This window comes from Ananas comosus, linkage group 11 (assembly GCF_001540865.1).
Source record: "Ananas comosus cultivar F153 linkage group 11, ASM154086v1, whole genome shotgun sequence".
Classification (NCBI taxonomy): domain Eukaryota; kingdom Viridiplantae; phylum Streptophyta; class Magnoliopsida; order Poales; family Bromeliaceae; genus Ananas; species Ananas comosus.
In genome coordinates this window covers 10,138,601-10,166,562 of record NC_033631.1, presented here as the reverse complement: position 1 = coordinate 10,166,562, position 27,962 = coordinate 10,138,601, and the positions used below count along the sequence as shown (strand labels likewise).

The window sequence follows — 27,962 nt, the reverse complement described above, 5'->3', positions numbered from 1 at the left end:
ACACCTATCTTCTAACCGGTATCTTTTCATCCAACGGCCAAAAACTCAATAGTACAAAGGACTTGATACTATTGATAGTATAGATCAGTTTAACGGAGCGATCGACGATTCGAAAGTCGCAACATCGAAAACGAGCTGGAAGCACGGAAGGCTCCGTGCTTCCGATGCATAGTAGCCTCACTCATATATATATAATATATATATAATATATATATATATATATATATATATATATAGATGTAGAACTACTATGCTATAAGAAATATAGAGGATTTGATGTTTCCGAATTTTTGACCCTTTGATTAAAAATTGTATGATTGGGATGGTTGGATGATTGCGGTCCCCCTTAGGAGTAAATAATACCCCTAAGATTGAGTGATCCCTGCAAGGTAATAATATTATTAATCCAAAGATAAGAAATGATTAAAGTGATTGATCTAAGAATCAAAAAATCGAAAGCACCAGATCCTCTATATCTTCGATAATATAGTAGCTCTACTTATATATATATTATATATATATATATATATATATATATATATATATATATATATATATTATATTCGATTTTCGAGTTTTTCGAGCCTAATTCGAACGAGCCGAGTAATACTCAAGCTTGGCTTGAAATGAATTTCGAGCCTTTTTTTTTTGTTCAAGCTCGGCTCATTTAATTCAAGTCGACTGTTGGAGCGAGCCAAATATCGAGTCGAACGCGAGTCGAATGCGAGCCGCTCGCTCATTTGCCAGCTCTACTCCTTTCCCCCCTCTCTTTCTCTCTCTCTAAAAACCGAGCCCACCATTTTCTTTTTTTTTTTTTTGAGGTGCGGATGGCGCCGCTAACCACGTGGCGCCCATCCGGAACCGTGCCCAAAAAATTGTTTGGTCACGTATTGTTTGGGCACGGTGGCACAAACATATTGTTGTCCTTGTTTGCCCTCCTTACGTTTCTGTATATGATATATATCGATGTATTTTACTCGGAATTGAATGCGAATAAGTATTCAGATATTCGATGCATAGATGCTATTCAGATGACAAAAGTTAGACATAGAGACAAATAGATACATATGTGTATGCAAACAGCTTATCATTAGGCTTTTCTTTCCCTCAAAGAGCTCACAAGGTCTATATGCCCCATAGTGAATTCTTATTCGTCCAAATGTTAAGTCAACTCATAATATATATATATATATATATTATATAGAGTCCGGCTACTATACTATTGATAGTACCAAGTCTTGTACTATTTGTTTTCTACGTTAGATCTACTATTTGATCATTTCCATCCGTTAGATTATACTATTAAACCAACCACGCACTCAACCCTAGGGCTCACTATCACCTAACGCGCATCCTTTTATCCAACGGCCGAAAACTCATAGTACAAGGGCGGTACTGATTGATAGTATGTAACATAATTCTCTCTCTCTCTCTCTCTTCTCTCCTCTCTCTCTCTCTCTCTCTATATATTATATTATATATATAATATATATTATAATAATAAAATCCATATTTGTTTAGCATCCATATTCTGATACGATATATGTATAATAAGATATATATGATATTAAGGATAATATATCTAACATCCTATTGTAGTTGACATCTCGATCAGAATGCTTGCGGTTGGTCCATGAATGCGTTAAGAATACCGACAAAGAATGGACAAAATTTTATGGCATGGGGTCCATAAAGACTAATATGAGGACGCCCCGGATTGGCGCCGCGTGCACCCGAGCCAGGCGGGGCTCATCGCCCTTGTTGCTCTTCCTTATGGGAGAGCAGTGAGACTTTTTTGGTGCACCCGGTGCACCATTTTTGTTCAAAAATTTTATTTTTATTTTTAATTATAATTTAATATAATAGAGATAAAATATGTGTAAAAAAATTTTGAACCCTGAATTTTAAATTCTTTTACATATGTTTTTAAAATATCATTATATATATATATATATATATATATATATATATGTTATATTAATTTATAATTAAAAAATAAAAATAAAAATTTTAAAATAAAAAATGGTGCATTGGGTGCACCAAAAAAATCCTGCTGCTCTCCTTTGTTGGGAGAGCCACACGGCGCCCATCCGGAAATGGCTCCAAACACGTGGCGCTCATCTGGGGTATCCCCTAATTAATTTTCATGGACACAATGTCCATAAAAATTTTGCCCCAAAGAATGAAATGTTTTGGACCGCCCAAAAATTATCACCTGGGAAACATAGATATAACATTGTTAGTTCTACAACCAAAAGTTGGTTATAATTTTATTAGTCCATATTTCTATTCTTATCATTCCTTTTTTTAATTGCTAAACTTTTTTAAAAAGATTTAAATCTTAGAAAATGGACAAGTCTTTTTGTAGACTGTAGGCTTAGCATATGTTCCAACTTAATTCTCTCTCTCTCTCTCTCTCTCTATATATATATATAGAGTTAGGCAGGTATACTATCAGTAGCACGAAGGCCTTCGTGCTACCAAGTTGTTTTTAATGATGCAGCTTCCAAATCAACGATCGGCTCCGTTAGACTTAATCTACACTATTTAAAGTATTTGAAAACTAAATTTCATAACTTTTCGACATCATTTGGCTAGCGATCAATAGGTCTCAAAATTGACAATTTTAATGATAGATTTGATGCGTTTGTAAATTTAACGGTATAAAACAATCCAAATATGATGAAATTTTTATAGAAAATTCTTTTAACTATTTAGAGTAAGATCAGTATCTCTGATCTTAAATTCAAATTCGAACTGACATCATTTGCCTATATCATTTTTAGACCACTTCCAAGAATTCAAAGAGTTGAACAGAATCACTTCATAAACTAGGCTACGATCAGATTGATCAAACTTGTCAATTCGAACCGGGTTTTAAATTATTGGCCCATGCCCATAGCCTCTCTAAAAACGAGTGCCACTTACTTTACCTAGCTCTTGAGGTAAAGTAGAAAAAATTACAATTCAAATCATGAATATTCTGAATTTTATATATACATATATACATATATAAAAATGTATACTGGGCCGATCTGACCTCAGACCAGCCAACAAATCCAAGCCCACAATCCGGCCCAGCCCAGCCCAGAGTTTTCCCAGGTCTAAACAAAACCGGACATCAATCCAATCTCACATGATAATAAAAGGTAAAAAATATTTTGAATCTACTTATCTGATATTTCAAAAAATAAATTTTACTATCCAATCTTTCAATTTATTTGATTTGAATAATTAAACGATAATTTGACTTCAAAACTTAAGTTGCTTTTTTATTTTAATAATAAACGATATATTCAAATTTTAAAATAAAAATATTATTGATTAATTCAAAGTCAACTAAATGTGAAGATTGATAATACAATAAAAATTTTGACTAAATAATTAATTTAAAATTATCCATAATTCAGATAAAATACTATACGTTTTTATCAAACTTTAAAAGGTGAACAACACTAGCATATTCAAGATGTGAAAAGGCACAAAATTCTCATACCTTAATAAAAGTCTATAAATACACACACAAGGAAGCTGGTAGGGTCCCTCGTTTAAATAATTTTACCCTCATACTCTGCAATATTCTCTTTCTGTTGCAATAAAGTAGGAGTATCAACTATCCGAACACGAGCAGCTCGTTTAATAAACGAGCCGAATACGAACTGATTTTTAAAGTATCAAGCCGAAAAATTTAGTTTGAATTCAGCTCATTAATAAACGAGCCGAATACGAGTTGACTCACAAGCTCGCCAACTATTAGATTGAATATATATAAAAAAATATATTAATAAAATCTTACTCATTAGACTTTAATCTAATGGTTGAAACTTTATATATAAACTAGTTAAGGACCCGCGCTTCGCGGCGGACTAAAAAATTTACAATAAATATATAGTAATAAATATTAATGACAAAAGAATTAAACAACGAAGCAATAAAGGACTGAAAAATTTACAATAAATATATAGTAATAAATATTAATGACAAAAGAATTAAACAACGAAGCAAGAAAAAAGAAATTAAAAAACATGAAGAAAATACTTAGAAACAAAAAAAGCCAATTTACATTGATCACAATGAAGAGAGAACCAATTCCAGTGATCGAATTTCCTAACGTGCTTACACTTTACCTCTTTACTTCTAAGATGTTTTTTATGTCTCAATCTATTTCCTTCTCCCAGCACCTTTTTTTTTTTTTTTCTTTGTAAGCGGAGAAGAAAATATCATAAAATTGTCCATATTAGCATCATCTCACATCAAAGAGTAATAGCAGCCACAAATAGGAGATAGTATAAAGAAAAAGAATAGGCAAAGAGCTATAGAAAACATGCAGGATCCAAGATTTTTTTATCTAATTTTGTTTAAATTTGTAAGTTTCTTCTTCATAGGTATCGAATCAAACTTACTTTTTAAAAATAATTCAGGGAGGCAAATTTGAAAGGGCTAATTCAAAATAACCAATTGCAATAATAAGCAAGTATAAAATCGGAAGACATGTAAGACCCCACTTGCCTCCACCCACAGAAATAATGATCTGTAGTGAACATCAATTTGAACTAAACTGTTAGAGTAGCATTGAAACACTGTAACGTTTGCTCTAAGACCATCCGACCTACCACGCCTTCATGCAGAAATAATAGAGATCGTTGTCTTACAACAAAGATTGGAGGGAACAGGATTAAGCGGAAAAAAATAGCAAGGAAACAATCAAGAAATGTAAATACTAAAACCATAATTTCAAGTAAGAGTAAGCAAATATAAACTGCTGAAAAAGAACCAATTATTATGCATAAAATAGGAATTCATGCAAGGCTCAAGGCTATGGATCCCCTAAAGTTAAGGGCTATGCCCAACATTACTGCCATTCGACATGCCATACCATTGCGGACAAATTCAGTAGATAGGGCAGTATCCAGATCATTAAAGAAGGCAATTTTCGAGAATTGTCCATTTCATCATTACCTTACTTCAAAGAGTAGAAAAAATTATAATAAACAGTAAAGAAAATTTTAAAAATGTAAAGAGTATAATAAAAAAACCGAGTCAAAAAAAAAATTCATAAGCCGGAGAAGTTTTTAGGTACAGTGAGTAAAAATTATAAAGAATTAGAAAAATATAGAACATCATAGAAATACAAAAATCCGAGGAAAGATTTTTAGCAGTAAAAAAAAATGGTAAAAATAGCTAGCAAATAGACTAAGAATAGTAACAGTAAGTTTTAAAAAATAGTGCAGAGCCCAAACAAAGCGAGTAAAAAAGATAAGTAGATCTCAAACATGTAGAAAATTATAGTGTAGAGCCCAAGAAGCCACAACAGCGGAGAGGTAGTAAACATGTAGAAAAGAGAGATAATAAACATGTTAGTAAGAAGGCAAACTCGAGAAAAATCAAAGTAGAAAATTTGACAGAAAAATATAAATACTGAGACCATAATTACAAATAAGAGTAAGCAAATATAAACTGCTGAAAAAGAACCAATTATGCATAAAAAATAACTATATGAGAGTGTGGAGATGCAGGAAAAAATTTTAAGTCCAAAACAAAACAAAGGAAAGAAAAAGAAAATAGCAGATAATCAAAATAGCCGACAGCAAGGTTCAGATTTGTGGATCCCCTAAAGCAAATAGTTATGATAACTATTATGGGGATCTCTACAATAATATTCGTAGGCTGCAGCGATTGCCCCAGGGCCGCTCGACACGTCGTACCGTTATGAGCAAATTTAGTAAAGTTATCCTTATCATCATAACCTTACATGAAAGGGCAGCAAAAGCAACACTAAATAGGCGAGGTACTTAAAAAAAACTCCCGAGCATCACAAACAGCCAACAAAACTTTGTGCAACAAAACAATCGTGCAGCCCCGGAGCCATTCGTCATGCCATGCCATTACGAATAGATTCAGTAGAGTTGTCCATATCATCATAACCTCGCACGAAAGAGCAGCAAAAGCAACAGTAAATAGGCGAAGAACTTAAATAACCTCCCAGCATCACAAACAACAGGGAAAAAAGGTAACAACGGCTTTTTCTAGAACCAAAGATCCATATCTAAACTTTTAGGAGAGATCAAAACAACATTTGAACTGTCAAACTTCAGAGCAAGACTGTTTTGCCTCTTCTTACGCAAATTTCACATCAAGTATACACAGATCACTCTTTAGATCAACTCAGATAATACCTTATGTCACAAAAAAGTAATGCGCACATAAATTACCACCACCTGATGAAGAAAAAGGAGACACGATTTATAGTCAATATGAGATTTTGCAACTGTAATATGACTATAAAGACATTAAAAAACAGGACTTTTAGAATAGATGAACTCGTTCTACTTTGGCCTGACAACTTTCCAAGATAGCACACAACTTGAAAAACAGGGCATAATGTGTACTTCATGATCTATTCGATTTTTCTCCATCACCAAGATCAAATTTTGACAGCAAAATCCAATTCAACTATCTAAGAAAATATGCAGTTTGAAGAACCGGACACGATGTTGTGCTTTGCGAGTCAGACTCGTTCAATTTTTTCCCATCAGCAAGATCAAATTTTTACAGCAGATTGCAATCACATCCCGAAAACTCACATAAAATTTAAACAGATACCTTAGGATTAGCCGCCGAGAAGGAAGGTAAAAATCTTCCAAACAGGGGAGAACTCGAAGACCCTGATGTCCATCGCATAGCCCAACATGGGGAGCTTGAGATCGCTGAGGATACAAAACGCCTCGGCCATGCCCGCGGGGGGGGGGCGACTATAGAGAGGCGTACGTTCCGCGGCGGTATTAAATGTCCGGATCCTCGACAGATATGGGCAAACGGCGGTAGCGCGGCGGGGAGTGTACGAACCCTAGGCAAACATAGGAATCAAGGGGGAGAGAGAGAAAGAGAGAGAGAGAGGCCGGATCCGCGGCGGATATGGGCAAGCGGCGGTAGCGCGGCAGAGAGAGTACGAACCCTAGTCGAACATAGGGTTTGAGAGGGGAGAGAGGGGGGGGAGAGAGAAGGTGGACATTTGCAGCCGAATTTGTGGGATTTGCAGATCGAAGGGTACGGGCAACCAGCTGTCGGGCGGCGGAGCCAGTACGAACCCTAGGCGAACCTAGGGTTCGGGGAGAGAGGGCGATGAATCGTGCTCGGAGGNATAAAAAAAAAAAAAAGTGAATCGTAGCGGTATTAAAATAAAAATTTTTGGTCAATGGATGCGATTTGCAGAATATTAAAAAAAGTATTTATAATTTTCTATTGAACTTTTTTTTATTGAATTTACTACTATATGATAATTATATGATATATATGTCAGCATAAAATTTTGGTCCACCAATTAATTGCTATCTAAAAAAACAAAAAAAAATATTTCTGGAACGTAGGGGCTTACAGCCGCTCTAATTAATATTTTATTATTTTAAAAACAAATATAATTAATAAAAAAATGATCTCAAAACAATCTAATACAAATTTCGGTCAAAAAGGAGAGAGATAGAGAGACGAGAGCTTAGGAGGTTGCTAATGGCGCTTGGCATAGGAGTGTTAGGTAGGATGGAACGCCAATAAACTTGTGCAGGTGAAGTTGCATGTGCAGTTGCTGCTGCGGCAACCTGAAACAGTACGCATAAATAATGAACTAACTGCCTCGCATGTATTCACATCTCTTGTAAAATGTAATGGTGATCAGAGAAGCCAGATTTTATTAATTACTTACGAGTAGTAGGGAGAGGAGAGGTAACCAGCGACCCATGTTTGAAGCTCTGTACACTTGCAATGAGTTAAGAGGGGATCGAAGTGATGGGTTTATATAGGGGTTAGGAAACTAGAATTAGGAAGGTAATTAATTTAAAATATAAAAGCGTGAGGAGAATAGGGCGGTTTTTTTTTTCTATCTACCGAAGAAAAGTGCCGGAACTAAATTCCAAGACATCCCAACCATCCTGGGTCCCGTTCCGTTTCGTTTATTTTATTTAGAAATAAATTTAGCTGGAAAAATGAATCAATTAGAATTCGAATTTGAAATTTTGGATACCAATCATCAAGTTCTTTGTCACTTGTTATAGGAACGGTCGGTAACACTAAAAAATATTAAAATTTATAAACCGCGTGATTCTAAGCGATTCATTTTATCGACCACAATCTGACACATGTATTATTTTACTTTATTTATATTTTTATACAAACAGGGGCTTTTTTTTGCAATTAGCCTCCTGAAAAAAAGTTATTTTAAAAATAGTCCCAGTAAATTTAAATTTACAAAAATGACCCCGGTCCTGTCATGTAGGCGCCACGTCAGCGCCATGCGGGCCGGGCTGGATCAGATATTTAAGTTAAAGACGGTACATCATTCACCGTGTTTGTGTCTGGGGAAAGGAAAGAGAAAGAAAAAATATATGTATTATGAAAAGATAAGTATGATACACGGTGAATCATTCACCTTGTTTGAACTTAACACCCCAACCCGTCGACGTGGCGCTGATGTGACGCCTGCGTGGTAAGATCATGATCATTCTTGCAAATCTAAATTTGCTGTGACTATTTTTAAAATAATTTTTTTCAGGGGCTAATTGCAATCATTCCTTAATTTACCAATTTTTTCTTGATGTCAGATTTCGACGACCAAACAAAAACAATACTATAAAATAAAATAATAAAATATTTTAAACCACAAAATAGCAAACTAAAAAACCACTAAACCGCAATAAACCTAATTGAAGTTCCCTTCTTATTTTCGATCACAAAAACCCAAAATTTCTAACTCCACTATTCGCAAAATTAGCTCATCCAACTACAAAAATATTTTTACACACAACATCTCTATATCAGGACAAGTGCTACCCATAGTAAGAGCCTGTGCTCCCCGATCTCCCTACACCCGACACACGAACACCGGATTTAATTTCCGCCATTCGATCTGCACCATTGCCGAATCTTCTCGCATCTACGGTCGATACTCCGGCGGCGAATCCATTACTAGGAGGAGGAGATGGCGCAAAACTGCAAGCCATCTCAACCAACATTTGCTGTAACTCCGCTAAACTGTATTCCCTCTCCTGTGAACAATCATTCTTCGATCATACATCATTCGTCACCTCTAATAACCACCGTAGTAAAATATTTTAGAAAGCTTTTTTTCTCTTTAAATGATAGTGAAAATCGCTAGCAACCGAATAATTTTTCTTTAGATTTTCAGCGTCATTTTAAGTTATCCAAAAAAAAAAATAAATCTAAAGAGGTGTTCCAAATTTGTGAATGGCATTTACTTATAAGCTAGGCCTAAATTAAACAGTAAGCAATTACTCAAAACAACGAAATACTTTTGATGGAATGGAAATTACGTACCTCTCTCCTCACTTTAGCCATAAGACGAAGCATTTCTTGAAAAAACTCATGAAAGCCCTTCGGAAAAAAAGAAAAATCAGTAATTACGTAATCATCTAGTAATATATTAATAGAGCTAGCATAATTGACAAAAAATTTGATGGTTGGTACTTGAAATTTTAAGTTCGAATTCTAATTGATTCATATTTCTATCTAAATTTATTTTTATAAAAAAATAAACGAAGCGGTTAGCATGTTTTTTTTTTCTTAAAAAAAAATAATATTAATAGATCTAGAGTACTTAATTGTAACAAATATATGCACTGAATCTAGTTACCTTGAATTGACTGAAAATAAGTAGATTCATTGAAGAGTGTAAACCGCAAATTGTAAATTTAGATATGTTAATAATATCTTTTATTTTTAATGAATCCACCTTACATGAGAAAATAAGATCTTTAATGTTGAGAGTAGTAATCCAAACTTGATTAGAGTTTAAATTGAAATTCTATTAACGATCAATTTAAAATTTTAACAAAATATTTGAGTTATTATTTGAGTGGATATTTCTTTATCCAATGGTTACAGAACGTTAGTAGGATTCATCTAATTACTAAATAGCTAGATTTTGGTGCATCAACTACTTAATCATATATAAGAAGCTTTCATGCAGAGTTGGTTCAAAGGAGTCAGTATCCTGCCTTGTGATGCGAGACCAGATTAGGCCGATTCATGTTTGAAATGGCATGAGATCAGATATGGCCGAGCTATATTCAAAGCGGCGAAATCTAAGCCAAAATCGAGACCCGTATGCATTGTGCCTTATACTTTAAATGAATTAGTTATATTTTTCTAATATTTTGAATTTTTAGAATTAATATTTAGCGCCAACGATCTGACAAATGATATCAGAGTCAGAGAACGTGAGTTCGATACTGGCATGCTGTGAAATTTTGTAGGTGCTTCGGAGAGGATTGTTAGGCCAGGTTGGGTCATGCTGTGAATTGAAGCCATTATTTCTGGCTCTTATGCCACGTATCGAATCGTTGGTGCAAAACCACAAAAGAGCTCTTAAAAGATGTTATCAATTTACTTAGAAAGTATAGACACAACACCCATTAGTTTCGTTTGCGACTCGGTCCAATCCGGCCTTCCGCCATTTCAAAAGTGATTCGGCCCAACATATCCTTCGCCGTATGGCAGGATGCTAGCTTTGAGTCTAAATACAGGGATGCTCAATGTTCCCGTGTTCTAATTAATAAAATATAGTTCCTCCTTCCATATCTATTCTCCAAAATATTTATGTTAGTATTTTAAATTCTGAGTCATTCGATTGATAGAGGAGGAAATAGCGCTTCTAAGATCCCATTGTAGAAATGTTTCTTACCTCGACCTCGTCTTCGTCCTCTTGAATCGGATCATAAAATCCTGCATTGTATAACTCTCTCTTCTTCTCATCTGACAATACTACAAAAGCCACAGGACCCAATAAATAAACCAACAAGTTAATTCCGTATAATAGTTTCTGAAAGTACGAAGTAATTACTTTTAAAATTTAAATACTTAAATATCAATTATCCTGTCTTTTTCACTTGTGTTAGGAACGATTGATAATTTCATATAATGTTAAATATAAAAAAAAATATTATTTTTTTCTAGCTTAAATTATTAGAAAAAAATAATTATTTTGTATTATTTTTATAATATCAGAATAAAAGTTTTGAATTTGAATCTCGTTAGTTTTCTAGCATTATTTATTTATTTTTATTTAATTAAATTTACATTTTAAGTTTATTTAAAAATCTGGAGTCCAGGTGCAACGAGAAATGCTAACTAAAAAATATAAAAATAGTGTTCTTTGGCTCTCTGCTAGTTTAAATCATTAGAAAAAACAATTATTTTGCATTAATTCACAATTAATAACTTATTAATTAACTAATATTACTTACCCTTGTAAGCCTCTTGTATCTGCTGGAACCTACGGTTAGCCTCTTCCACGAGCCACGGCTCCCTCGCACTTCTATCCGGGTGCCACTTCTATATCCCAAAAACGCAGAAAATAAATTAATCTCTAATTCAAAATTTAATTATTTAATTAATCCTTTTATGAATAGTATCTCCTCCTAATCCTCGTGAAATGCAACAATACATTGGCGGGTACAATCCACGTTACGAGACTGATCTATTTGCTGTCATAATAAGCATGAATATTTAAAATGACGTAAATGACGAATGAAACGATCTCACGTATATTTTGACAAAGAAGAGCGCGCACCATCGCGAGTCTCCGATAAGCGGCACGGACGTCGCCGGCGGAAGCGTCCCGCGGAACGCCGAGAACTTGGTAGTAAGATTTGGGCCGTTCGTTCTGCAGCTCCGTCTCCATCGTTTCGAAGAAGCGCTTCGGCGGAACGCTGGTGGATGAGTGGTGTGCGGTGAAGCGATTCTTGTAACATGTTAAAATGTACGTTGCTAGGGAGAATTTATATAAAGAACAACGAGGGGAAAATATCTGGATACGGTGCGCGTGGGAAATTAACAAACGGGTGGGGATGAGAAGCAGTGAGAAGAGTGGGGAGAGGTCGAGTCGGGAACTTTCGCGACAAGGCGCGGTGGCGACGTCGCTGGTAGTGGTGAGGTGGCACGTGTCATAAGATATTTATGGACTAATTGGAATAGTGCGCCTGCCAAACTGTACCCAGTAGGAATTTCATTGTGTATGGATATTCGAAATATTATCCGAATTCGAATCCGAACGTGGCGAGTTTATCCGAGCTAAATGAGTATGGATTCGATTATGGGTATAAAAAATAAAAATTCGACGGATATGGATACGAATATGGATTTTGTATTTATCCGATTCGAACCGGACCCGAACCCGAATAAATTATAAATATATATACTTTATTTTTATTTATTTATATAATAAATAAAATATTTAATAATTTTTATTCCTTAAATCTTCATTCAACGGTATGGATTTTTAAAATCCACCGAATTCGGGTCCGGGTTCGGATTTTCGATTTTTGGTCGCATACGGATACGGATATGGATTTTTAAAACCCGCCGAGTTCGAGTCTGGATACGGATTTTAATTTGGTTTTCGGGTTTGCATTCAAAATTTTAAAAACCCGACCCAAACCCAACCCGTTGACATCCTTAGTACCCAGAGGCTTGTTCCATTTGGTATTCGTGATTTGATCGGATGAAATAAGATCGATTGAGCCCAACATCTATGGTGAGACTCGGATTAATAATCCGATCATCTTATTAGAGTTATTTGACTCTGTATGATTCCTGCTGCAGTTCTTAAATCTATTCGCAACATTGACGCATTCTTTTTCTATTTTATACAATCTATTAATCCTGAATGCCAAACAGGCGCCAAAAAACAAAAATAAAATCTCACACCTGGAATTGGATCCATTCAATCTCAGCCTTCGTATAGGATTCATTAATTTCTTAGTGTCGGAAATGTTTTGATGCTTACGCAACTTCTTAATATTCTGAAGATAATAAACTAGTCATTAAATTTTTGTTTTATAATACCGCTATACCGTCTTATCCTATCAGTCTTTGTTCAGGATGTTGTTGCTGGGTACATAAAATTGGTACCAAAGAAGTAGAATGAATATAAACCAGGTCAGAGTACGGGAATGGGTGGTATCGACACCTGTCCGACTCTGAGATCTGTAGCACCAGGTGTCATCGGTTCCGCGTGTTGTTATCGCGAAGGTAATTTGGAGACGAGTTCAATCCAAAACAGAATGTGTTGGTGAGAGACGTGTTCAAGTTCCATTGTGGCTGTGGGAGTATTTGAAAAGTGGAGTTTTAACTACTTTTGTTGAAAACCTCATTGTAAATGAGGTGAGCGTATTAATTTGGCACGCACTCATTGGTTTGATACCTAATCCTTTTAATTGTGCACACAATTTTGGACACATTACTCGCTTTAGGTAAATGGAATGTAGCTCCATGAATCACATGAATTACTCCAATCAAATCTGATAATACAAGCAGCATCTTCAGATTTTGCCGTAAAAGAGTTATCAAATTTTTTCATTCAAGTTTTGTTCTGGGGATAAATGACAAAGCCAATGAAGCCAGCGTAGCATTAGAAAGTGTGAGAAATCCTAGCAGAGTAACATTAACTCAATTTAAGTGTTACGAAGATGAATAAAAGCACTCCATCACAGAGATGCCTCGACCAGAGGTAGTACAGTGAGACTGTTCGGACTCAGTTTTTCCTTCTTTTCGGGACTCGATTCGGTCTTCTCTTTCGTCACTCCCGCCTTCTCGCGCAGCTTCTCGAGCTTCTCCCTGACCTTTCTCTTGTTTTCTGCCTTCCGAGAGAGAGCCTCGGCGGGACCAGTCGGTATGAAGGGCGCGACCAAGGCGGCCGGAATGCATAGCATTGCATCTCTGCGCGATATTTTGCATGTGAGACTTGCTTGTTGTTGTTTGCCTCTCGACTGAATGAAAATCCAAAAGCATTATCAGTATAGAGCACCACAGGGATTAAAAAGACGCCATAATGATGTTTCAATGTTTCATGGTGTCAGTTCGTTACATTACTGATTTGATTGAAACTGTGAGAAAAGAAAAACTTATATATACTCTAATATGAGACTAGGAAAAGCAAAAACAGAATATCATATAGGAGAGAAAGTGATATGGGGTTCTACTGAAGAATTGGCACAGTGAAAACAGTGACGGGATAGGTCATGCGGTAACTTATCGAAGAGGCACTAACATTTTGTAGCAACAAACAACGAGAACAAAGAAGAGGTTAAATGACGGTTTACACAGTCATGGGGTAAAGGAATACTTCTGTACAACTTCAAATCATAAAGCATGTATAAGGAAGAGCTATCAAAACCATTTTTTTTTTTTTAAAAAAAGAAGCTTGTGTTATGAATGTTTTCGGCCACTACTCCGGTGGCAATGCCATAACTATATTATAGGACCTTTTTTTTTTCATTCCATTATCTTGTTTGGAGGCAGAATAAAAATTGCACTGAATATGAGTTGAGATGGCTAACAAAAGCGAAGAATGTAACTCTTCTGAAGTTATAAATAGAAGAAAGTGAATTTCTATTCCTGCTACACCAACAATTTTTGCACTGGGAACATGTAACACATTATTATGTTTAGTCATTGTAGAAATTTCTTCTACGGAAAAAAGACAAGTTTGTAGGACAACAATTTCACAATTTACATACGAAAATGTCGCAGTCTTTTTCTGTTTCCCCACTTAACAGAAAGCAACATGAAAGGGTCTGACAAAAGCTTATATCTACAAATTTCATCACTTAAATATGCCTGCAAGTATGGCGAACTTAATAATGATCAAGCTCTCCATCTAACAATAATCAACGGTCACCGAAATCAGTTTACATTTACTGCACCTGCTATCAAAGTTTCAACTGGAAAAGGAGTGTCTAGTTCCTCGGACAAGCATTGAAAACTATTTTCCAGACAAAAAAGAGAAAAAAACTAAAATTTTCGTTTTTCAGATGAAAAATTCACAAAATGAAAACACTACTTTCCCATAATTTTACTTTTTTAGGAACTAAACGGATGAGAGATACTTTTTATAAGACACAAACTTGTTTTTTGGGATATATTCGGGAAAAACAAACAACTCCTCAGGTGTGACTCATATGTCAAAAATGTAACTAGGGCTAAATTTAGGGTAAGAAAAGATGCAAAGATGAGTATCAAAAGAGGCAGAAGAAATGGAACAAGTCCATTACAGCTGATCTACGCGTACAGCAACCTACCAGGAACTCAATTCTCAACCATAACATCGCTCAACCAGATCAATCTTATAAGATTATCTTCGAATTCAAATCATGAAGATCACGAAATATGGAACTTACACCACTTTACTGAATTAAAAATCCGAATTTTAAATCGCTTTCAACTCCATCAAGTCCTTTAGAAACTTCAGGGTAAAAGTACAAATGCAAATGATAGCAAAATTTGGTACCTGGAGATCGTCGTCGCCAACTCCGATTAGGGTTTTTTGTTTGATGGTGGAGTAGTTCTTGGGTGGAAGGTGAAGAGACGGCGCAGGCCTTAGAGAGGCGAACACCATTGCCGAGATCGTCGTCTTCTTCGCAGCAGCTGCACCGCGAGTGCGAGAGAATGGGTCGGTTTCGATTTTTAGGGACAAAAAGGGAGGCGAATGGATATGCGCTGTGAGTTTTCCATTTTTTTTTTTTGTTTTTTTGCTTTAAAAATATAACTTATTTAAAAGTTATAGAACATCTTAAACCGGATATCAAATATTTTAAATTTTTAATTTTATCAGCTACTTTTTTTTAATTTATTTAATTTGAGTTTGTAAATAAAATTTTGATTTTAAAATTTAAATGAGTTGCTTATCTTGACAGATTTAATTATTATACTTTATATAATTCTCACAACTATAAATTTATTAAAATAAAATTTTGACTTAAATTTCAAAATCGAAGTATCATTGGTCGACTTAAATCAATTGAATGGTAAAATTGGATAGTAAAATTAAAATTTTAAAAGATTGAGTAGCTGATTTATAATAATTAATAATTTAGATAAGATTTGTATTTTTTTTACGAATTTTATTTTATTTTGAGATAGTTTATTTATTTTTTTATTAAAAAATATGAAATAACTAAATTTTGAATTTAAAATTTTGGATGTCCATCATCAAGTTTCTTGTCAATGATGCTAGGCATCATCAAGCCCTACTTTGAAAGTTTCTTTCAAAGGAGCTAAAGTTTAGCCTAAACTTACATTTTTATCCCCGTTTATTCAATAGAAAGTCAATGAATTCATAACTAAAATTTTCTTGCTTACCATATTTATTTTACTAAAAATTTCCACATTAGTCACTATCGGAAGAAAAAAAGTTTATAACAATTGACTTTTTATTATTTTTTAATTTTTTTTTCTCTTGTAATTAATTTTACCATCACATAGATATCTGTTTATTTGCTCATAAATAATTTTCAAATTGAAAATGACTTCCAGTTAAATTTAAGTTAAGATATTTTTTTTTTTTGTTTTTCAACAATGCTCGTCTAATAGAAAGTTTTTTTTTTTAGAGATAGATAGTACGCTACCCGCTTTATTTATTTCATTTAGAAATAAACTTAGCTAGAAATGTGAATCAACTATTCGAACTTGGGTCTCAGGTATCAACCACCAAACCCTTTGCCATTTGCTCGAGGAACGGTCGGTCTCGTCTAATAGAAAGTTAATAGCTTTAAAATGAGGTACATGCATAAGTTTATAGGCAGGAATATAGAAATATTTTATTGAGATATTAAAATAATGTCTTGGATATTAAAATAAGATATTGGGTAAAATTTATGCTCTATTTTTTTATTTTGTGATTTTAATCTAGAATTTTGATTCCCACTTGAAAGATCCTGGCAAATACAACTTAGTAGAATAATATATTTTATTTATGAGGTAATTTATTTTATTTATAAAATTTATTTTAAAGGCCGAATAAAGTATTTCTCTCTAGAGGGGGATGGAGCTATTGAGGGGCCCACAGTGACCATGGGCCCTCCTTAAATTTTTTAAAATTATATAAAAGTCCTTTATAATAAAAATTAAAATATTATAAATTTTAATTTTAGGGGGGCTAAATTAATTTTTTTAACAAAATTTGTGTCTCAAATTTATTTTGAATTTTTTGGTCCTTTTCCCTTCAACCCTTACAGGCTTGCTCTTTTTTGAGCATATTGTCGTTATCAGTAAATTTGACGAATTTTTTTCTTATTATCCGAGGTCGAATTTTTTTTCTATCAAATCTAAATTTTGTCCCCCCTCCCTCCCCGAATTTTAATTTCTGGCTTCGTCCCGGTCTCTAGACATTTGGTCATACTTGACATTTTGAAAACAATTTAAACTCTCAAGTAAATAAAATACTCTACTAAACAATACAATACTCCATGTAGAGCAAATTAAACTACGTACCTTTCGCGGTCGACTATGTTTTCTAACTCTTAACTATGAAATCTAGGCAATGAGGATGACCATCATATTGCCAAATAAAAATTTGGTAAAACATATTTGAAATATGATTCCTTTTCTACCATCTAACTTTTTCAAAAAATTTTAATTTTGCTGTCTAAATTTGAAAACTTTAATTTAAGCTATTTAATGATTCTTAAGATTCAATATTCAAATACAATATTTATTTTTATAGACCTGGTTAGTATATTTTGTACAAATTATACAACCGTAATTTTACAGAGAAACTGTAAGATAGAATATCAAAATTTAACGTTTAAAACATTGAGTTGTTCAATTAAGCTAAAGTTCGGAAAAGTTTAATATAATTTTTATGGAAAAATTTCCATGAGGCCAACCAAGGACCCGAAGAGAAAGTGTACAGGAGACTTTGGCGATGACTTGAAAAGATGGCCCGCCAAGGAAAAGAAAAAGAAAAAGGAGAGTTAATTCCATTCGAAGTCCACTTTCTATTTTGTCGCTTTATTTATGCATGGGTGGCGTTAGGAGCACTTCGTGGCTTTTTTGTTTTAAAAAAATAATTATATGTGTTTTTTTAACAATATCTGAAGCACCCATAGAACGTTAGCTTTACTTTTGTGTTTTATGACTGGGTCCAAAAGGGCCTTAGCTGGCCATTTTAGACGTTACATCTTAGATTCTTATATTTGATATTCTAGGTGAGTAAATTAATAAAAGAAAGTGTTTTGTACCCATGCTTAATTATGTGCTACATGGCATTTATTTCTTAATGAACATATGTTAATCTGGAAAGTCATATTCTTGACATAAAGAAAAGGAGAAAACTATATATATTAAACCTGGTATTTATTTAACTTTAATTAGATGCAGCTCATCAGCAAATTGCTTAAATTTGGATCGGATAACATATAATAACATATACTAATCGATCATTTACTTTTCTACCCGTAAATTTCAAATGATCAAACTCAATTGTTTAGCCATTTGATTATTCAAGAACATCACATGAATAAAAAAAAAAAGATACATTAAATTTCTCTTTTATTTAGGTCAAAAATTAAGTAAAAATTCTTAGCCCTTATCCTACTCAAACGACTTAGACATTGATTGATCAGCACAACTGATAATATTTTGAAGAGAGGTTGGACAAGCAGCTGATAATTTTTTGTAGAGAGGTTGGACAGGCAGCACAACTTATGTTCTGTGTGGGATGGAAGAGAAAACTGTCGATCATTTATTCACACGGTGTGTTTTCTCCAGATTTATTTTGGTGATGACCAGGGAGCTCGTTGAGTCTAGTGATTTGAGTGACGAGGTGATTTCAATATGGGATCGGTGGATTGCTAGACGTGACTCTCAGTCTATACGTAGCAGGATGGCTGGACTAGTTGTCTGCTGGTGGGTTATTTGGACGGTCAAGAACGATGCAATTTTTAAGAAGACTCAGCCGGACCCCTTACGTGCTGTCTACAAAGTGAATCAGTTGATGAATCTATGGGAGGATCATTGTTAAGAAGTAACTATACTTCAAAATTGTCTTTCATTTTTTCATTTTTTCTCTTTTTTCTTCTTCTTCCTCTCTTTTTTTTTTTTTTTTTTTTTTTTTTTAACCGCCAACCTCGAGGCCTCGAATGCCTCATTCTTGTAGCCTAGTTCATCCTTCCAATAAATGGAGCGAATGTCATGTTACCTTTTTCTCAAAAAAAAATTTAGACATTGACTCAAAATTAAAAGAGAAAAAAAATAGTGTTCAAACTTGGACCAACACATTGGTGTTCGAGAGATTGCTCATGGTGCCTACTTTTGACAATTTACTCCAACATTTATTTCAATCTCATTCCTTAATCCCACCAACGACTTTTGGTCTTTGTGTAACCAATACAAAGCAACCAAATTGCACCAATTATTCTCAATTAATAAATGGCCAAGAAAATAATCGTGACGCACCCAAACACTCCGATAACTCCCCCTTAAATATGCAACCTCGCCTGAAACCAACTCCGCAAACTACCACTCTCCATGGGGATGAGCGACCTCCTCTTTTCAGTCTCCTCCCTCGCAGTCACGTGCACGCGATGCGTGTCACGTGCTGCGAGGAGGATGCACGCGAGCCCGAGCTTGGCTAAGCTTGGGCTCGTGAAGAAGAAGAAGAAGAAGGCTGCGACCATGGTCAGATCGATTCTCACGCGAGGGGTTAGTACTGTTCCGTTTTTCGACAAGAGGCGGGCAAAGTCCGCGGATGGTGATGAAGAGAGCAGCAAAGTCGGCGACGAGTTTGACGATGATGACGGAGTTTGGCGGCGGACTATATTGATGGGGGAGAAGTGCCAGCCGTTGGATTTCTCCGGTGCGATCCACTACGATTGCTACGGGAGGCAGCTCGAGGACTGCCCCTTGCCGCGGTCGCCGCTTCGGAGTGCGAAGGTTTCGTTTGCCTACCACACTGCAGAAGCTGATTGAGGTCTAATTTGAAAATGCCTTGTGTAGAACACAACTGGCTGGTTAATATTTTAATTTTTCGATTATTATTTTTTTTTAGATTTGTTCTTCTTTTTATGGCCCGAAAGTGCAGTTAACTCCCCAAGAATCTTTATTGGAGAACCATCCGGTGATGACTAGATGTTTTTTTTTTTGGTGAATTGTAATTTTTATTATCATTTTATAGTAAAAAATACTATATATATATATATATATATATATATATATATATATATATATATATATATATATATATATATATATATATATATATATATATATATGATTCCTCGGGACTTGAGTGTGTAACAGAGAAAATGTCTAAACATATATTTGACTCTTTGATGACAATAAAGGACAGTATTTATTCATTTTTCNAAATTTCAATGGTCGTAGTGAGCCGTTTGCAAGTTTAACGGTGTAGAAATATCCAAATCACGTGAAATTTTGATAGAAAATTCTTTATACTATATAAAACAAGATCAATATATTTGATTTAAAATTTTAATGTCATATTATTATATTTTGTAAGATTTTTATTTTCAGCCGTTGATTTTGAGCCTCTTCGTTCACTAGGCAAATGATATCGAAAGATCATAAAATTTATTTTCTAGGTACTCCAAATACTCTAGATCAAATTTAATAGAGCCGATCGACGATTCGAAAGTCGCAACATCGAAAACGAGCTGGAAGCACGGAAGGCTTCGTGCTTCCGATAGCATAGTAGCCTCACTCTCTCTCTCTCTCTCTCTCTCTCTCTCTCTCTCTCTCTCTCTCTATATATATATATATATAAAGTTAAGCTGGAATGCTATTAGTAGCAAACGGGTTTCGTTGCCACCTATTTATTTTCGGTGATAGAGCCTTCAAATCGACAATCGGCACCGTTGAACATAATCTATACCACTTGAAGCATATAGAAACAAAATTTTAATTTTTTTTGACATTATTGACCTAATGATCAAAGGGTATCAAAATTTGTAATTTTAATGATAGATATGAGGTGTTTTCTCGTTTAACTATGTAAAGCTATCAACATTAATTGAATTTTAATTAGAAAATTCTTTAAATTATTTAGAACAAGATCTATACTATCAATCCTGATTATAAAATTTCTATTATCACTTTTTAAAGAATATTCATTTTTAACTATTCATTTTTACGTTCACTTGATGGACAAGAGAATAATATTAGAAAATTAAGTATTAAATTTGATTTCTAGATGTTTCAAGTGGTATATATCATATTCAACGATACCGATCGTCGATTTGAAGGCTCTGTTATAAAAAACAAATGGATGGCAACAGAGTCCGTTTGCTACCAATAGTATTCTGCTCAACTCTCTCTCTCTCTCTCTCTCTCTCTATATATATATATATATATATATATATATATATATATACTTTATATCTTCACCTTAGGGTATTCATAGAAATTTAAATAGATTTTTAGTATTAACAAAAAATGAAACTGATAAGACTAGTAAAAAATAAAAACTTTGGATGAGTAAGTTGCAAGATCTATATTTAGACAAGATGTATTAAAAAAATTTGCACTTACGGTTCAAGTTGTTAATGCATGCGTCCTTCATTTAACCTAAACTCTTTAGCGTGACTAAGTTTTTCTTCTTGAGTGAATTTCGAGTTTTCCATTGTACACGAGAGTAAAAAAGAGAATCTCTTGTATTCTCTTCCAAATTTAAGGCGTAAAATTATGTTATTTATTTGCATAATTTTGTGAAAAGTTCAGTGATTGACAAAGTTCTACAACTTTAATATGAACCAAACTGGATTCGAGGCAAGCCCAACCAAGCCCTCTGAGTCTGAGGGGTAGGGCTAACAATTCCGAAAACGACCTAACCACGACGCAATGTAGGAGAAACTCAATCTCAACATAATTTGATTATAATGAATTTTAAAAAAAATTATTTTTGCGGCCAACATTGAGAAGAATGATTTGCTGAAGCGAGGTGGACTGGAGACCAGCTTTATTTCAAATACATTTTTTTTTTTCTCATTTGAATCACGCTTTGCTCGTAGCCGAAATCTTGGTAGAAACTTGAGAGTTGTGGAAAAATATATTTAGGCAATGGAACAAAGACAAAAGGAAAAAAAAAGAAGAAAAAAGACTACTGCACCATACCCACTGCTATCTAGCGATCAATCTGGCTTAGAAGGAATAATATTATCTTTAGAAACAGAAGTTTGAATTCGTTACTAATTAAGTCTTAGAATGCGTTCGCCAGACAATACTCGCTTCTATCTGGTAATCAATCTGGCTTAAAAAAATAATGTCTGAAAGTTTAAATTTGTTACCAAGACTTAGAATGCATTCGTAGAATTTTACGGTCATGTGCCGATATTAGCAGTTAACCTTTGAACTTTGGCCTCCTCTCTTCTCTTATATTTCCTCTTATTTTTTTTCTTTTCTTTTCTTTCCTGTTCTTAGCCTGTTTTCTCTTCTTTATTCTGTTTGACTTTTATTGTTACGGTCTTCTTTTGGAGGGGTACTAGTTGCCTCCGTTTTAAACTTGCATTCATTTTCTCAATAAATAAGGCAGATTGTTTGCTCATTGAAAAAAAATAAACTTAAAAAAAAATTTTTAAAAAAAATTATTTAATTTTTGAATAGGTCTGACTTTTTTTTTTTTGAGAAAAGGTAGCAAGCTACCGCCTCATTCATTTGGAATATGAACTCTGCTAAGACATCCAGGCCTCAAATCGCAAAAAAAGAAAAAAAAAAAGAAAAAAAGAAGCTAACACGGGACCGGTCCTATTGCTTTCTGAGCGAACGGATCTTATCCAATAGATTTCCAGGTGGGTGCTTGACATCCTGAAAAATACGGCAATTATGTTCCAACCAGATAACCCACAACGTGGTAACGACCGTCGCCACTTCCCTCCTCCCTGGCGATCCACTTTTAGCCTTACTCTCTTCCCACAGCTGACTAACCGACAAGCAACTTTGGAGATGCTGTTTGTTTGGGAGCAAAGCCTCAGCATAGCTTTAGTACTTAGACAGCTTGCAAATAGGTGGTCCACAGTTTCCGATGATTCTAGGCAGAAGACACAGCTCTTCTTACCACTCCATCCCCTTTTCAATAGGTTATCCACCGTAGGCACTCTTCTTTTTAATACTAACCAAACAAAGATCTTTACTTTTAGGGGTGATTGGACCTTCCATATATGAATTAGACTTCTGTTTCATACTTCACCATCCTGTAGGAAGTCATATGCCGACTTCACCGAGAACATTTCCGACCACTCCCATCTATACTTTACCTTGTCCTTTCTGTTTGGTATCACAATCTCTACTATCGACTCTTTAAGCTTCTGAATTAGATCTCTGTCCTGCTGGGAAGTGTGGGAGATCCCAAATAGGATCTTACGCCACTTCCAACCGTTCCCTCCCCAACAATCCACCACCTTGAGATTCTTTCTCATCGCATCATCAAAAAGACTTGGGAATAAGGTTCTCAGAGTAGCGTGATCGTTCCAGATGTCCATCCAAAAGCTAACACTTTGTCCATTGCCAACAGAGTATGACACACCACACTTGAAAATTTCCCGTGTTTTGAGAACACACCTCCACCAAATGGAATGCGGTCTAAAGGACACACCCTCTTTCAACATTTCCTTCTGGTATAATAAGTGTCCTTTATTAAAGTGCCCATAGGTGATTCCTATCGGAGAAGAATCTCCACCACCATTTAGTCAATAGGGCTAAGTTCATGTTGTCTAAGTCCAACACACCTAGCTCTCCTTCCTTTTATTTCTACAAATCTCTTTCCACCGAACCAAACAGTGACCACCTGCTATAGCTCCCCTTCCTCGACAGAAGAAAGCCCGTCGTAGTGCTTCAATTCAGCATATAACCCATTTAGGTGCTCTGAAGATCGAAAAGAAGTACAGTGGCAGGTTCGCTCGTACCGTGTTGATTAGCACCAGCCTTCCTCCTCATGACAAAAGTTTTGCTTGCCACCCTTCAACTTTTTTCTCTACTTTGTCGAATACCGACTACTGGTCCTCCTTACGCAACCGTCCGCTAGTAAGGGGGAGTCCCAGATATCGAATCGGGAAGGACCCCAATCTACAACCCAAACTCGCCGCTAAACTCCTACCTTGCTGATCATCTCTCCCTAGGTAGAAAAGTTCGGACTTGTTTCGATTAATCTTCAGCCCAGACGCCCATTCAAATAGATGCCAAATAAAGAGGAAGTTGGTAATTTGTTTTTTCCTAGCTCCACAGAAAAATATTGTGTCATCCGCGTATTGAATGATGGCTACTTTAGAAGCCCTAGTGAGACCGACTCCTCTTAACAAACCGTTCCTTACCACTGTATTTGTCAATCTCACCAAGCCTTCTGCAACCAGCAAAAAAAGGAACGGTGAAAGTGATCGCCCTGCCATAGACCCCTCTTTGTTTTAATCCACTTTGTCGGGACACCGTTAACTAGTACGGCGATTTTAGTGTTAGATATACATTGGTCAATCCATCCGCACCATTTTTGATGAGCCCCTAACCACTGCATGACTGTCGCAGGAAATCCCATCTCACTCTGTCATATGCCTTTTCAAAATCGACCTTGATACCTACACTTTCCACCCCTAGTCGCGAACACCAGCTTACAATCTTATTCACTGTTGCAAAGGAATCCAAAATAACATGCCCTTTAATGAAAGCTGATTGGGTTGGAGAAATGATGTCCTTCATAACTTTTTCTAATCTGTTTGCGAGCACCTTGGAGATGACTTTCTGTACACTGTTGATTAGACTAATCGGCCTAAAATTGCCTACTGATTTTGCCCCTTCTTTCTTAGGAATGAGACAGATAAAAGAATAATCCATAGGTACCGTATTCACATTGCCATCGAAAAGATCTTGGAAAATATCCAGGAGATCGTCTTTGACCACTTCCCAGAATTTCTGATAGAACATAAGATTGAACCCGTCCTGCCCTAGCGCCTTATCACTGCCTAACTGGAATGTGGCTTTCTTAATCTCCTCCAAAAAGAAAGAGGAGGTGAGGTGATCTACATTTAGTAAAGGGTTGTCTCTAAAGAGAGAACTCCAATCCCCCCACGACGACGTACCATTGGTACTTGGGGCGAAGACATCTTTGAATTTGGTAAAGAAATACTCTCTTTTTTCCTCCTCCCTAAGAAAAGTTCTACCTTCGTCTTCTACCTCACTTATAGAATTCTCACAACGCCTCCCATAAGCCCATGCGTGAAAGAAATTGGTATTGCCGTCTCCTTCTTTTAGCCAGTGTTGTTTAGCACGGGTTTTCCATAAAGTCTCTTCGTCTGCCACAATCTCCAAAAGTTGTTTCTTTAGCTGCTTGCGTCTCTTCAATTGTTGTGTAGTCAATGGGTGGTGCTCCTCCAATTGATCCAGCTGCTGGATCTTTTTCTGAGATGCTATAGTAGCTCGTGGAACACCATTCTTTAATTCGAATGCGACAATGTCCGAGTTTAGAAGTAAAGGTGAGGATGCTGGCTCCTTTTCGCGGCACTTCTGCCCACCAAGTGGGTACAAGATTGCAGAAGTCCTCGTGTGCTAGCCAGAACCTTTTAAATCTGAGCAGTCCTTTGTTTCACTTTATCACAGGTGGAAAGCAAAATTGGTGTGTGGTCTAAGGTAATTCACGGTAAGGCCCGGACTTTGCTCAACGGAAAAACTTGATCTAATTCTGTTGAAATGAGGAAACGATCTAGCTTGGCAAGCGTAGGATTGTTTTGCATATTAGATCAAGTGAAGGCTTGGTTGCCCATAGGTAGATCGATCAATTGCAGGTTGTTTACAAGATCCGTGAACATAGTCATCAGTCGTCCACTCCAGTTTCTACCACTTTGCTCTTGTTGGTTCCCGGTAAGGTTGAAGTCTCCACACATTACCCACGGGCCATTGCAAACTCCTTTGAGTGCTGCCAATTCGTCGCAAAACTCCTCTTTTCCTTCCCACGTCGTGGGGCCATGGACGTTCGTAATATAGAATTGCACACCACTAGCTAAATGTTTTAGCCTCACCGTGAGGCAGAATCTACACATCAGAACTTCACTACATGAGAAGAGTTTCGAACTCCAGCAAGTGATAATGCCACCCGATGCTCTTTCAACTTTAATAAAATGACATTTATCGATAAAAGTGCTAGCAAACGATTGAAGAAAAGAGCAAGAGATATCTTCCACTTTGGATCCTTGGAAACATAAAAGAGACCTCCTGAACTGAGCTACTACTGACTTGACTAAACATCTTTTATTCCAGTCGTTCAGACCCTAACATTCCAACTACATAACTGGAACATGATAAAAGGACAATCCACCTACTACCCCTAACATTCCAACTACATAACTGGAACATGATAAAAGGACAATCCACCTACTACCGACACAGCGCCCAAATTCCACTTCCTAGGAGGAGACGCTCAGGAATTCCTTAAAACAACGCGCCTCGTCGTCATTAAGGAGAATCCCGCACTCAGCGCTTTTCGATTTAATTTTATCCTGGGCTGATGCACGGCGCTCCATGGTCCTGGTGTTACGGCCCTTCTCCTTATGCTTCTTGCCAGTGAGCGACCTGATTTCCAAGCTCTCCCCCTCCCTCAGCTGCACCTTACGCGCTTTCGCCCTAACGAGTGAGTGTTCGTTTTGGCGCCTGGCGAGGCGGGAACTCCCTCTGGGAGCCTTGGAGTCTTGACCTGTCACCGACACCAGCTCCCTGCAAATGTTCCTCCCGTCCGTTGCGATATTATAAGACTATTGTGGTCGAACACGACCCAGACGACTACCAGAATTTTAGTAGAAAAAAAATCATAATCTGTAGATAGAGAGAGGTAAAATTTACATCCTAATTGTAGATAAGAGGTAGCATAGTAGCATAGCAGAAAGAATTTTAATGTTTAAATGAATAGAATATAAAATTTATATTTTAATTATTGATATGCAGATAGCATTGATTTTGTTGGCATTACCACTACACAAATATTCCATTTATTAAATAAACTTCTAAATAAGAGTCTAAAAAGCCTTGAGAAGCTTCACAGTAAACCACACTAAGTTCACGTGACTCCGAGTTGACCTTCCCACCCGTAATCCGATTCAAGGGACGATTCAAAACCAGCTCACCAATATATCATCAACCTCATCATAGTGCTCAACCCACACCTCAAACAGAGTATCCCAAACCGGACATTTAAGGAAAGGAAAAAAAAAAAGAAAAAAAGAAAAAACTCGAAACCAAAACCCCGACCCGAACACGGTTTAGACCTAAATTTTTTATTTTGAATTCTAGGGCTCTGCTACGTTACGCTCCGGGGGCGGCGTCCTTGGTGCGGTTCTGGAGGTAGCCGCCGTAGTCGCGGGCGTAGTCCTTGACGTGGCTGGCGGTGTCGGCGATGCGGCTCCGGGCGTAGTCGACCCGGCCCGACCCGACGGGGTGGCGCCCCGTGAAGTAGCGGTAGGTCCACGTGGCGCCGGCGACGAGCGCCACGGCGGCGCCGCAGGCGCAGAGGGAGCCCGCGGCGAGCACGAAGAGCGCGGCGGCGACGGGGACCCAGATGGGGCTGGAGAGGAGGATGACGGGCCCGAAGAAGACGAGGCCCATCACGGAGCCGGTCAGGGTCAGCCCCGTGAGCGCCAGCAGGATCGCGCCCGAGACCACCAGGGTCAGGAACCCCACCACCTGGCTCGAGTTCGGCGCGTGCTCCNCGGCGACGGGGACCCAGATGGGGCTGGAGAGGAGGATGACGGGCCCGAAGAAGACGAGGCCCATCACGGAGCCGGTCAGGGTCAGCCCCGTGAGCGCCAGCAGGATCGCGCCCGAGACCACCAGGGTCAGGAACCCCACCACCTGGCTCGAGTTCGGCGCGTCGTGCTGGAACATGCGCGGTGACACGTGTGGTTCGGGGGCCCGCGACTTTTTCCTGCTATTACTGTCTCGTGATGTGGGAGGAGTCTGGAGCGTTCTGATCTGACGGCTGATCTAGCATCTAGATTCGGCCGGGCATCGTTAGCTGGACCTGGTCCACCGCGTCAGCTATAGACCGTGCGCTTATCTACTCAAGAGCCTTAAAAAATAATATCTGGAGGCGTTTCATTAACAAAGCAGAGCTTTATTATTATTATTATTATTATTATTACAGAATTTTGCGACCAAAGTGCTGGAGCAAGAACACCAAGAAGGCG

At 36.7% G+C, this 27,962-nt stretch overlaps 4 protein-coding genes and 2 long non-coding RNA genes across 6 annotated transcripts; 1 reads left to right on the top strand and 5 right to left on the bottom strand.

Moving 5' to 3' along the window:
• LOC109717253 lies at positions 5,971-7,134 on the bottom strand. The gene is made up of 2 exons (XR_002218136.1): positions 6,604-7,134; positions 5,971-6,218 (listed from the first exon to the last, which is right to left on the bottom strand). It is a non-coding gene; the product is annotated as an uncharacterized LOC109717253 (long non-coding RNA).
• Positions 7,338-7,851, bottom strand: LOC109717252. Its single transcript, XR_002218135.1, has 2 exons — positions 7,700-7,851; positions 7,338-7,595 (listed from the first exon to the last, which is right to left on the bottom strand). It is a non-coding gene; the product is annotated as an uncharacterized LOC109717252 (long non-coding RNA).
• Positions 8,612-11,885, bottom strand: LOC109717250 (chaperone protein DnaJ-like). Its single transcript, XM_020242921.1, has 5 exons — positions 11,582-11,885; positions 11,256-11,343; positions 10,694-10,773; positions 9,328-9,384; positions 8,612-9,038 (listed from the first exon to the last, which is right to left on the bottom strand). The coding sequence occupies exons 1-5, from the start codon at positions 11,690-11,692 to the stop codon at positions 8,820-8,822; spliced, it is 555 nt and encodes a 184-aa protein (XP_020098510.1). The 5' UTR covers positions 11,693-11,885; the 3' UTR covers positions 8,612-8,819.
• Positions 13,312-15,518, bottom strand: LOC109716979. The gene is made up of 2 exons (XM_020242613.1): positions 15,299-15,518; positions 13,312-13,778 (listed from the first exon to the last, which is right to left on the bottom strand). Exons 1-2 carry the CDS (start codon positions 15,404-15,406, stop codon positions 13,497-13,499), a joined length of 390 nt encoding a protein of 129 aa, XP_020098202.1. The 5' UTR covers positions 15,407-15,518; the 3' UTR covers positions 13,312-13,496.
• LOC109717650 lies at positions 19,210-19,939 on the top strand. The gene has a single exon (XM_020243520.1). The coding sequence runs from the start codon at positions 19,318-19,320 to the stop codon at positions 19,756-19,758; it is 441 nt and encodes a 146-aa protein (XP_020099109.1). The 5' UTR covers positions 19,210-19,317; the 3' UTR covers positions 19,759-19,939.
• Positions 25,938-27,484, bottom strand: LOC109717867 (oleosin 16 kDa; the record flags this gene model as incomplete). The annotated part of the gene is given in 1 exon segment (XM_020243815.1): positions 25,938-27,484. A coding segment is annotated over 1 exon segment (403 nt), but the record flags the coding sequence as incomplete, so codon positions are not given.

Excerpts from the sequence above, each read along its gene's own strand:
- LOC109717250 (XM_020242921.1), bottom strand. The coding sequence starts at position 11,692 with ATGGAGACGGAGCTGCAGAACGAACGGCCCAAATCTTACTACCAAGTT. Across the intron at positions 10,774-11,255 it reads GATACAAGAGGCTTACAAGG|TATTGTCAGATGAGAAGAAG; the intron begins GTAAGTAATATT and ends TGGCTTTTGTAG. Across the intron at positions 9,039-9,327 it reads TGGCTAAAGTGAGGAGAGAG|GAGAGGGAATACAGTTTAGC; the intron begins GTACGTAATTTC and ends GATTGTTCACAG.
- LOC109716979 (XM_020242613.1), bottom strand. The coding sequence starts at position 15,406 with ATGGTGTTCGCCTCTCTAAGGCCTGCGCCGTCTCTTCACCTTCCACCC. Across the intron at positions 13,779-15,298 it reads TTGGCGACGACGATCTCCAG|TCGAGAGGCAAACAACAACA; the intron begins GTACCAAATTTT and ends ATTTTCATTCAG.
- LOC109717650 (XM_020243520.1), top strand. The coding sequence starts at position 19,318 with ATGGGGATGAGCGACCTCCTCTTTTCAGTCTCCTCCCTCGCAGTCACG.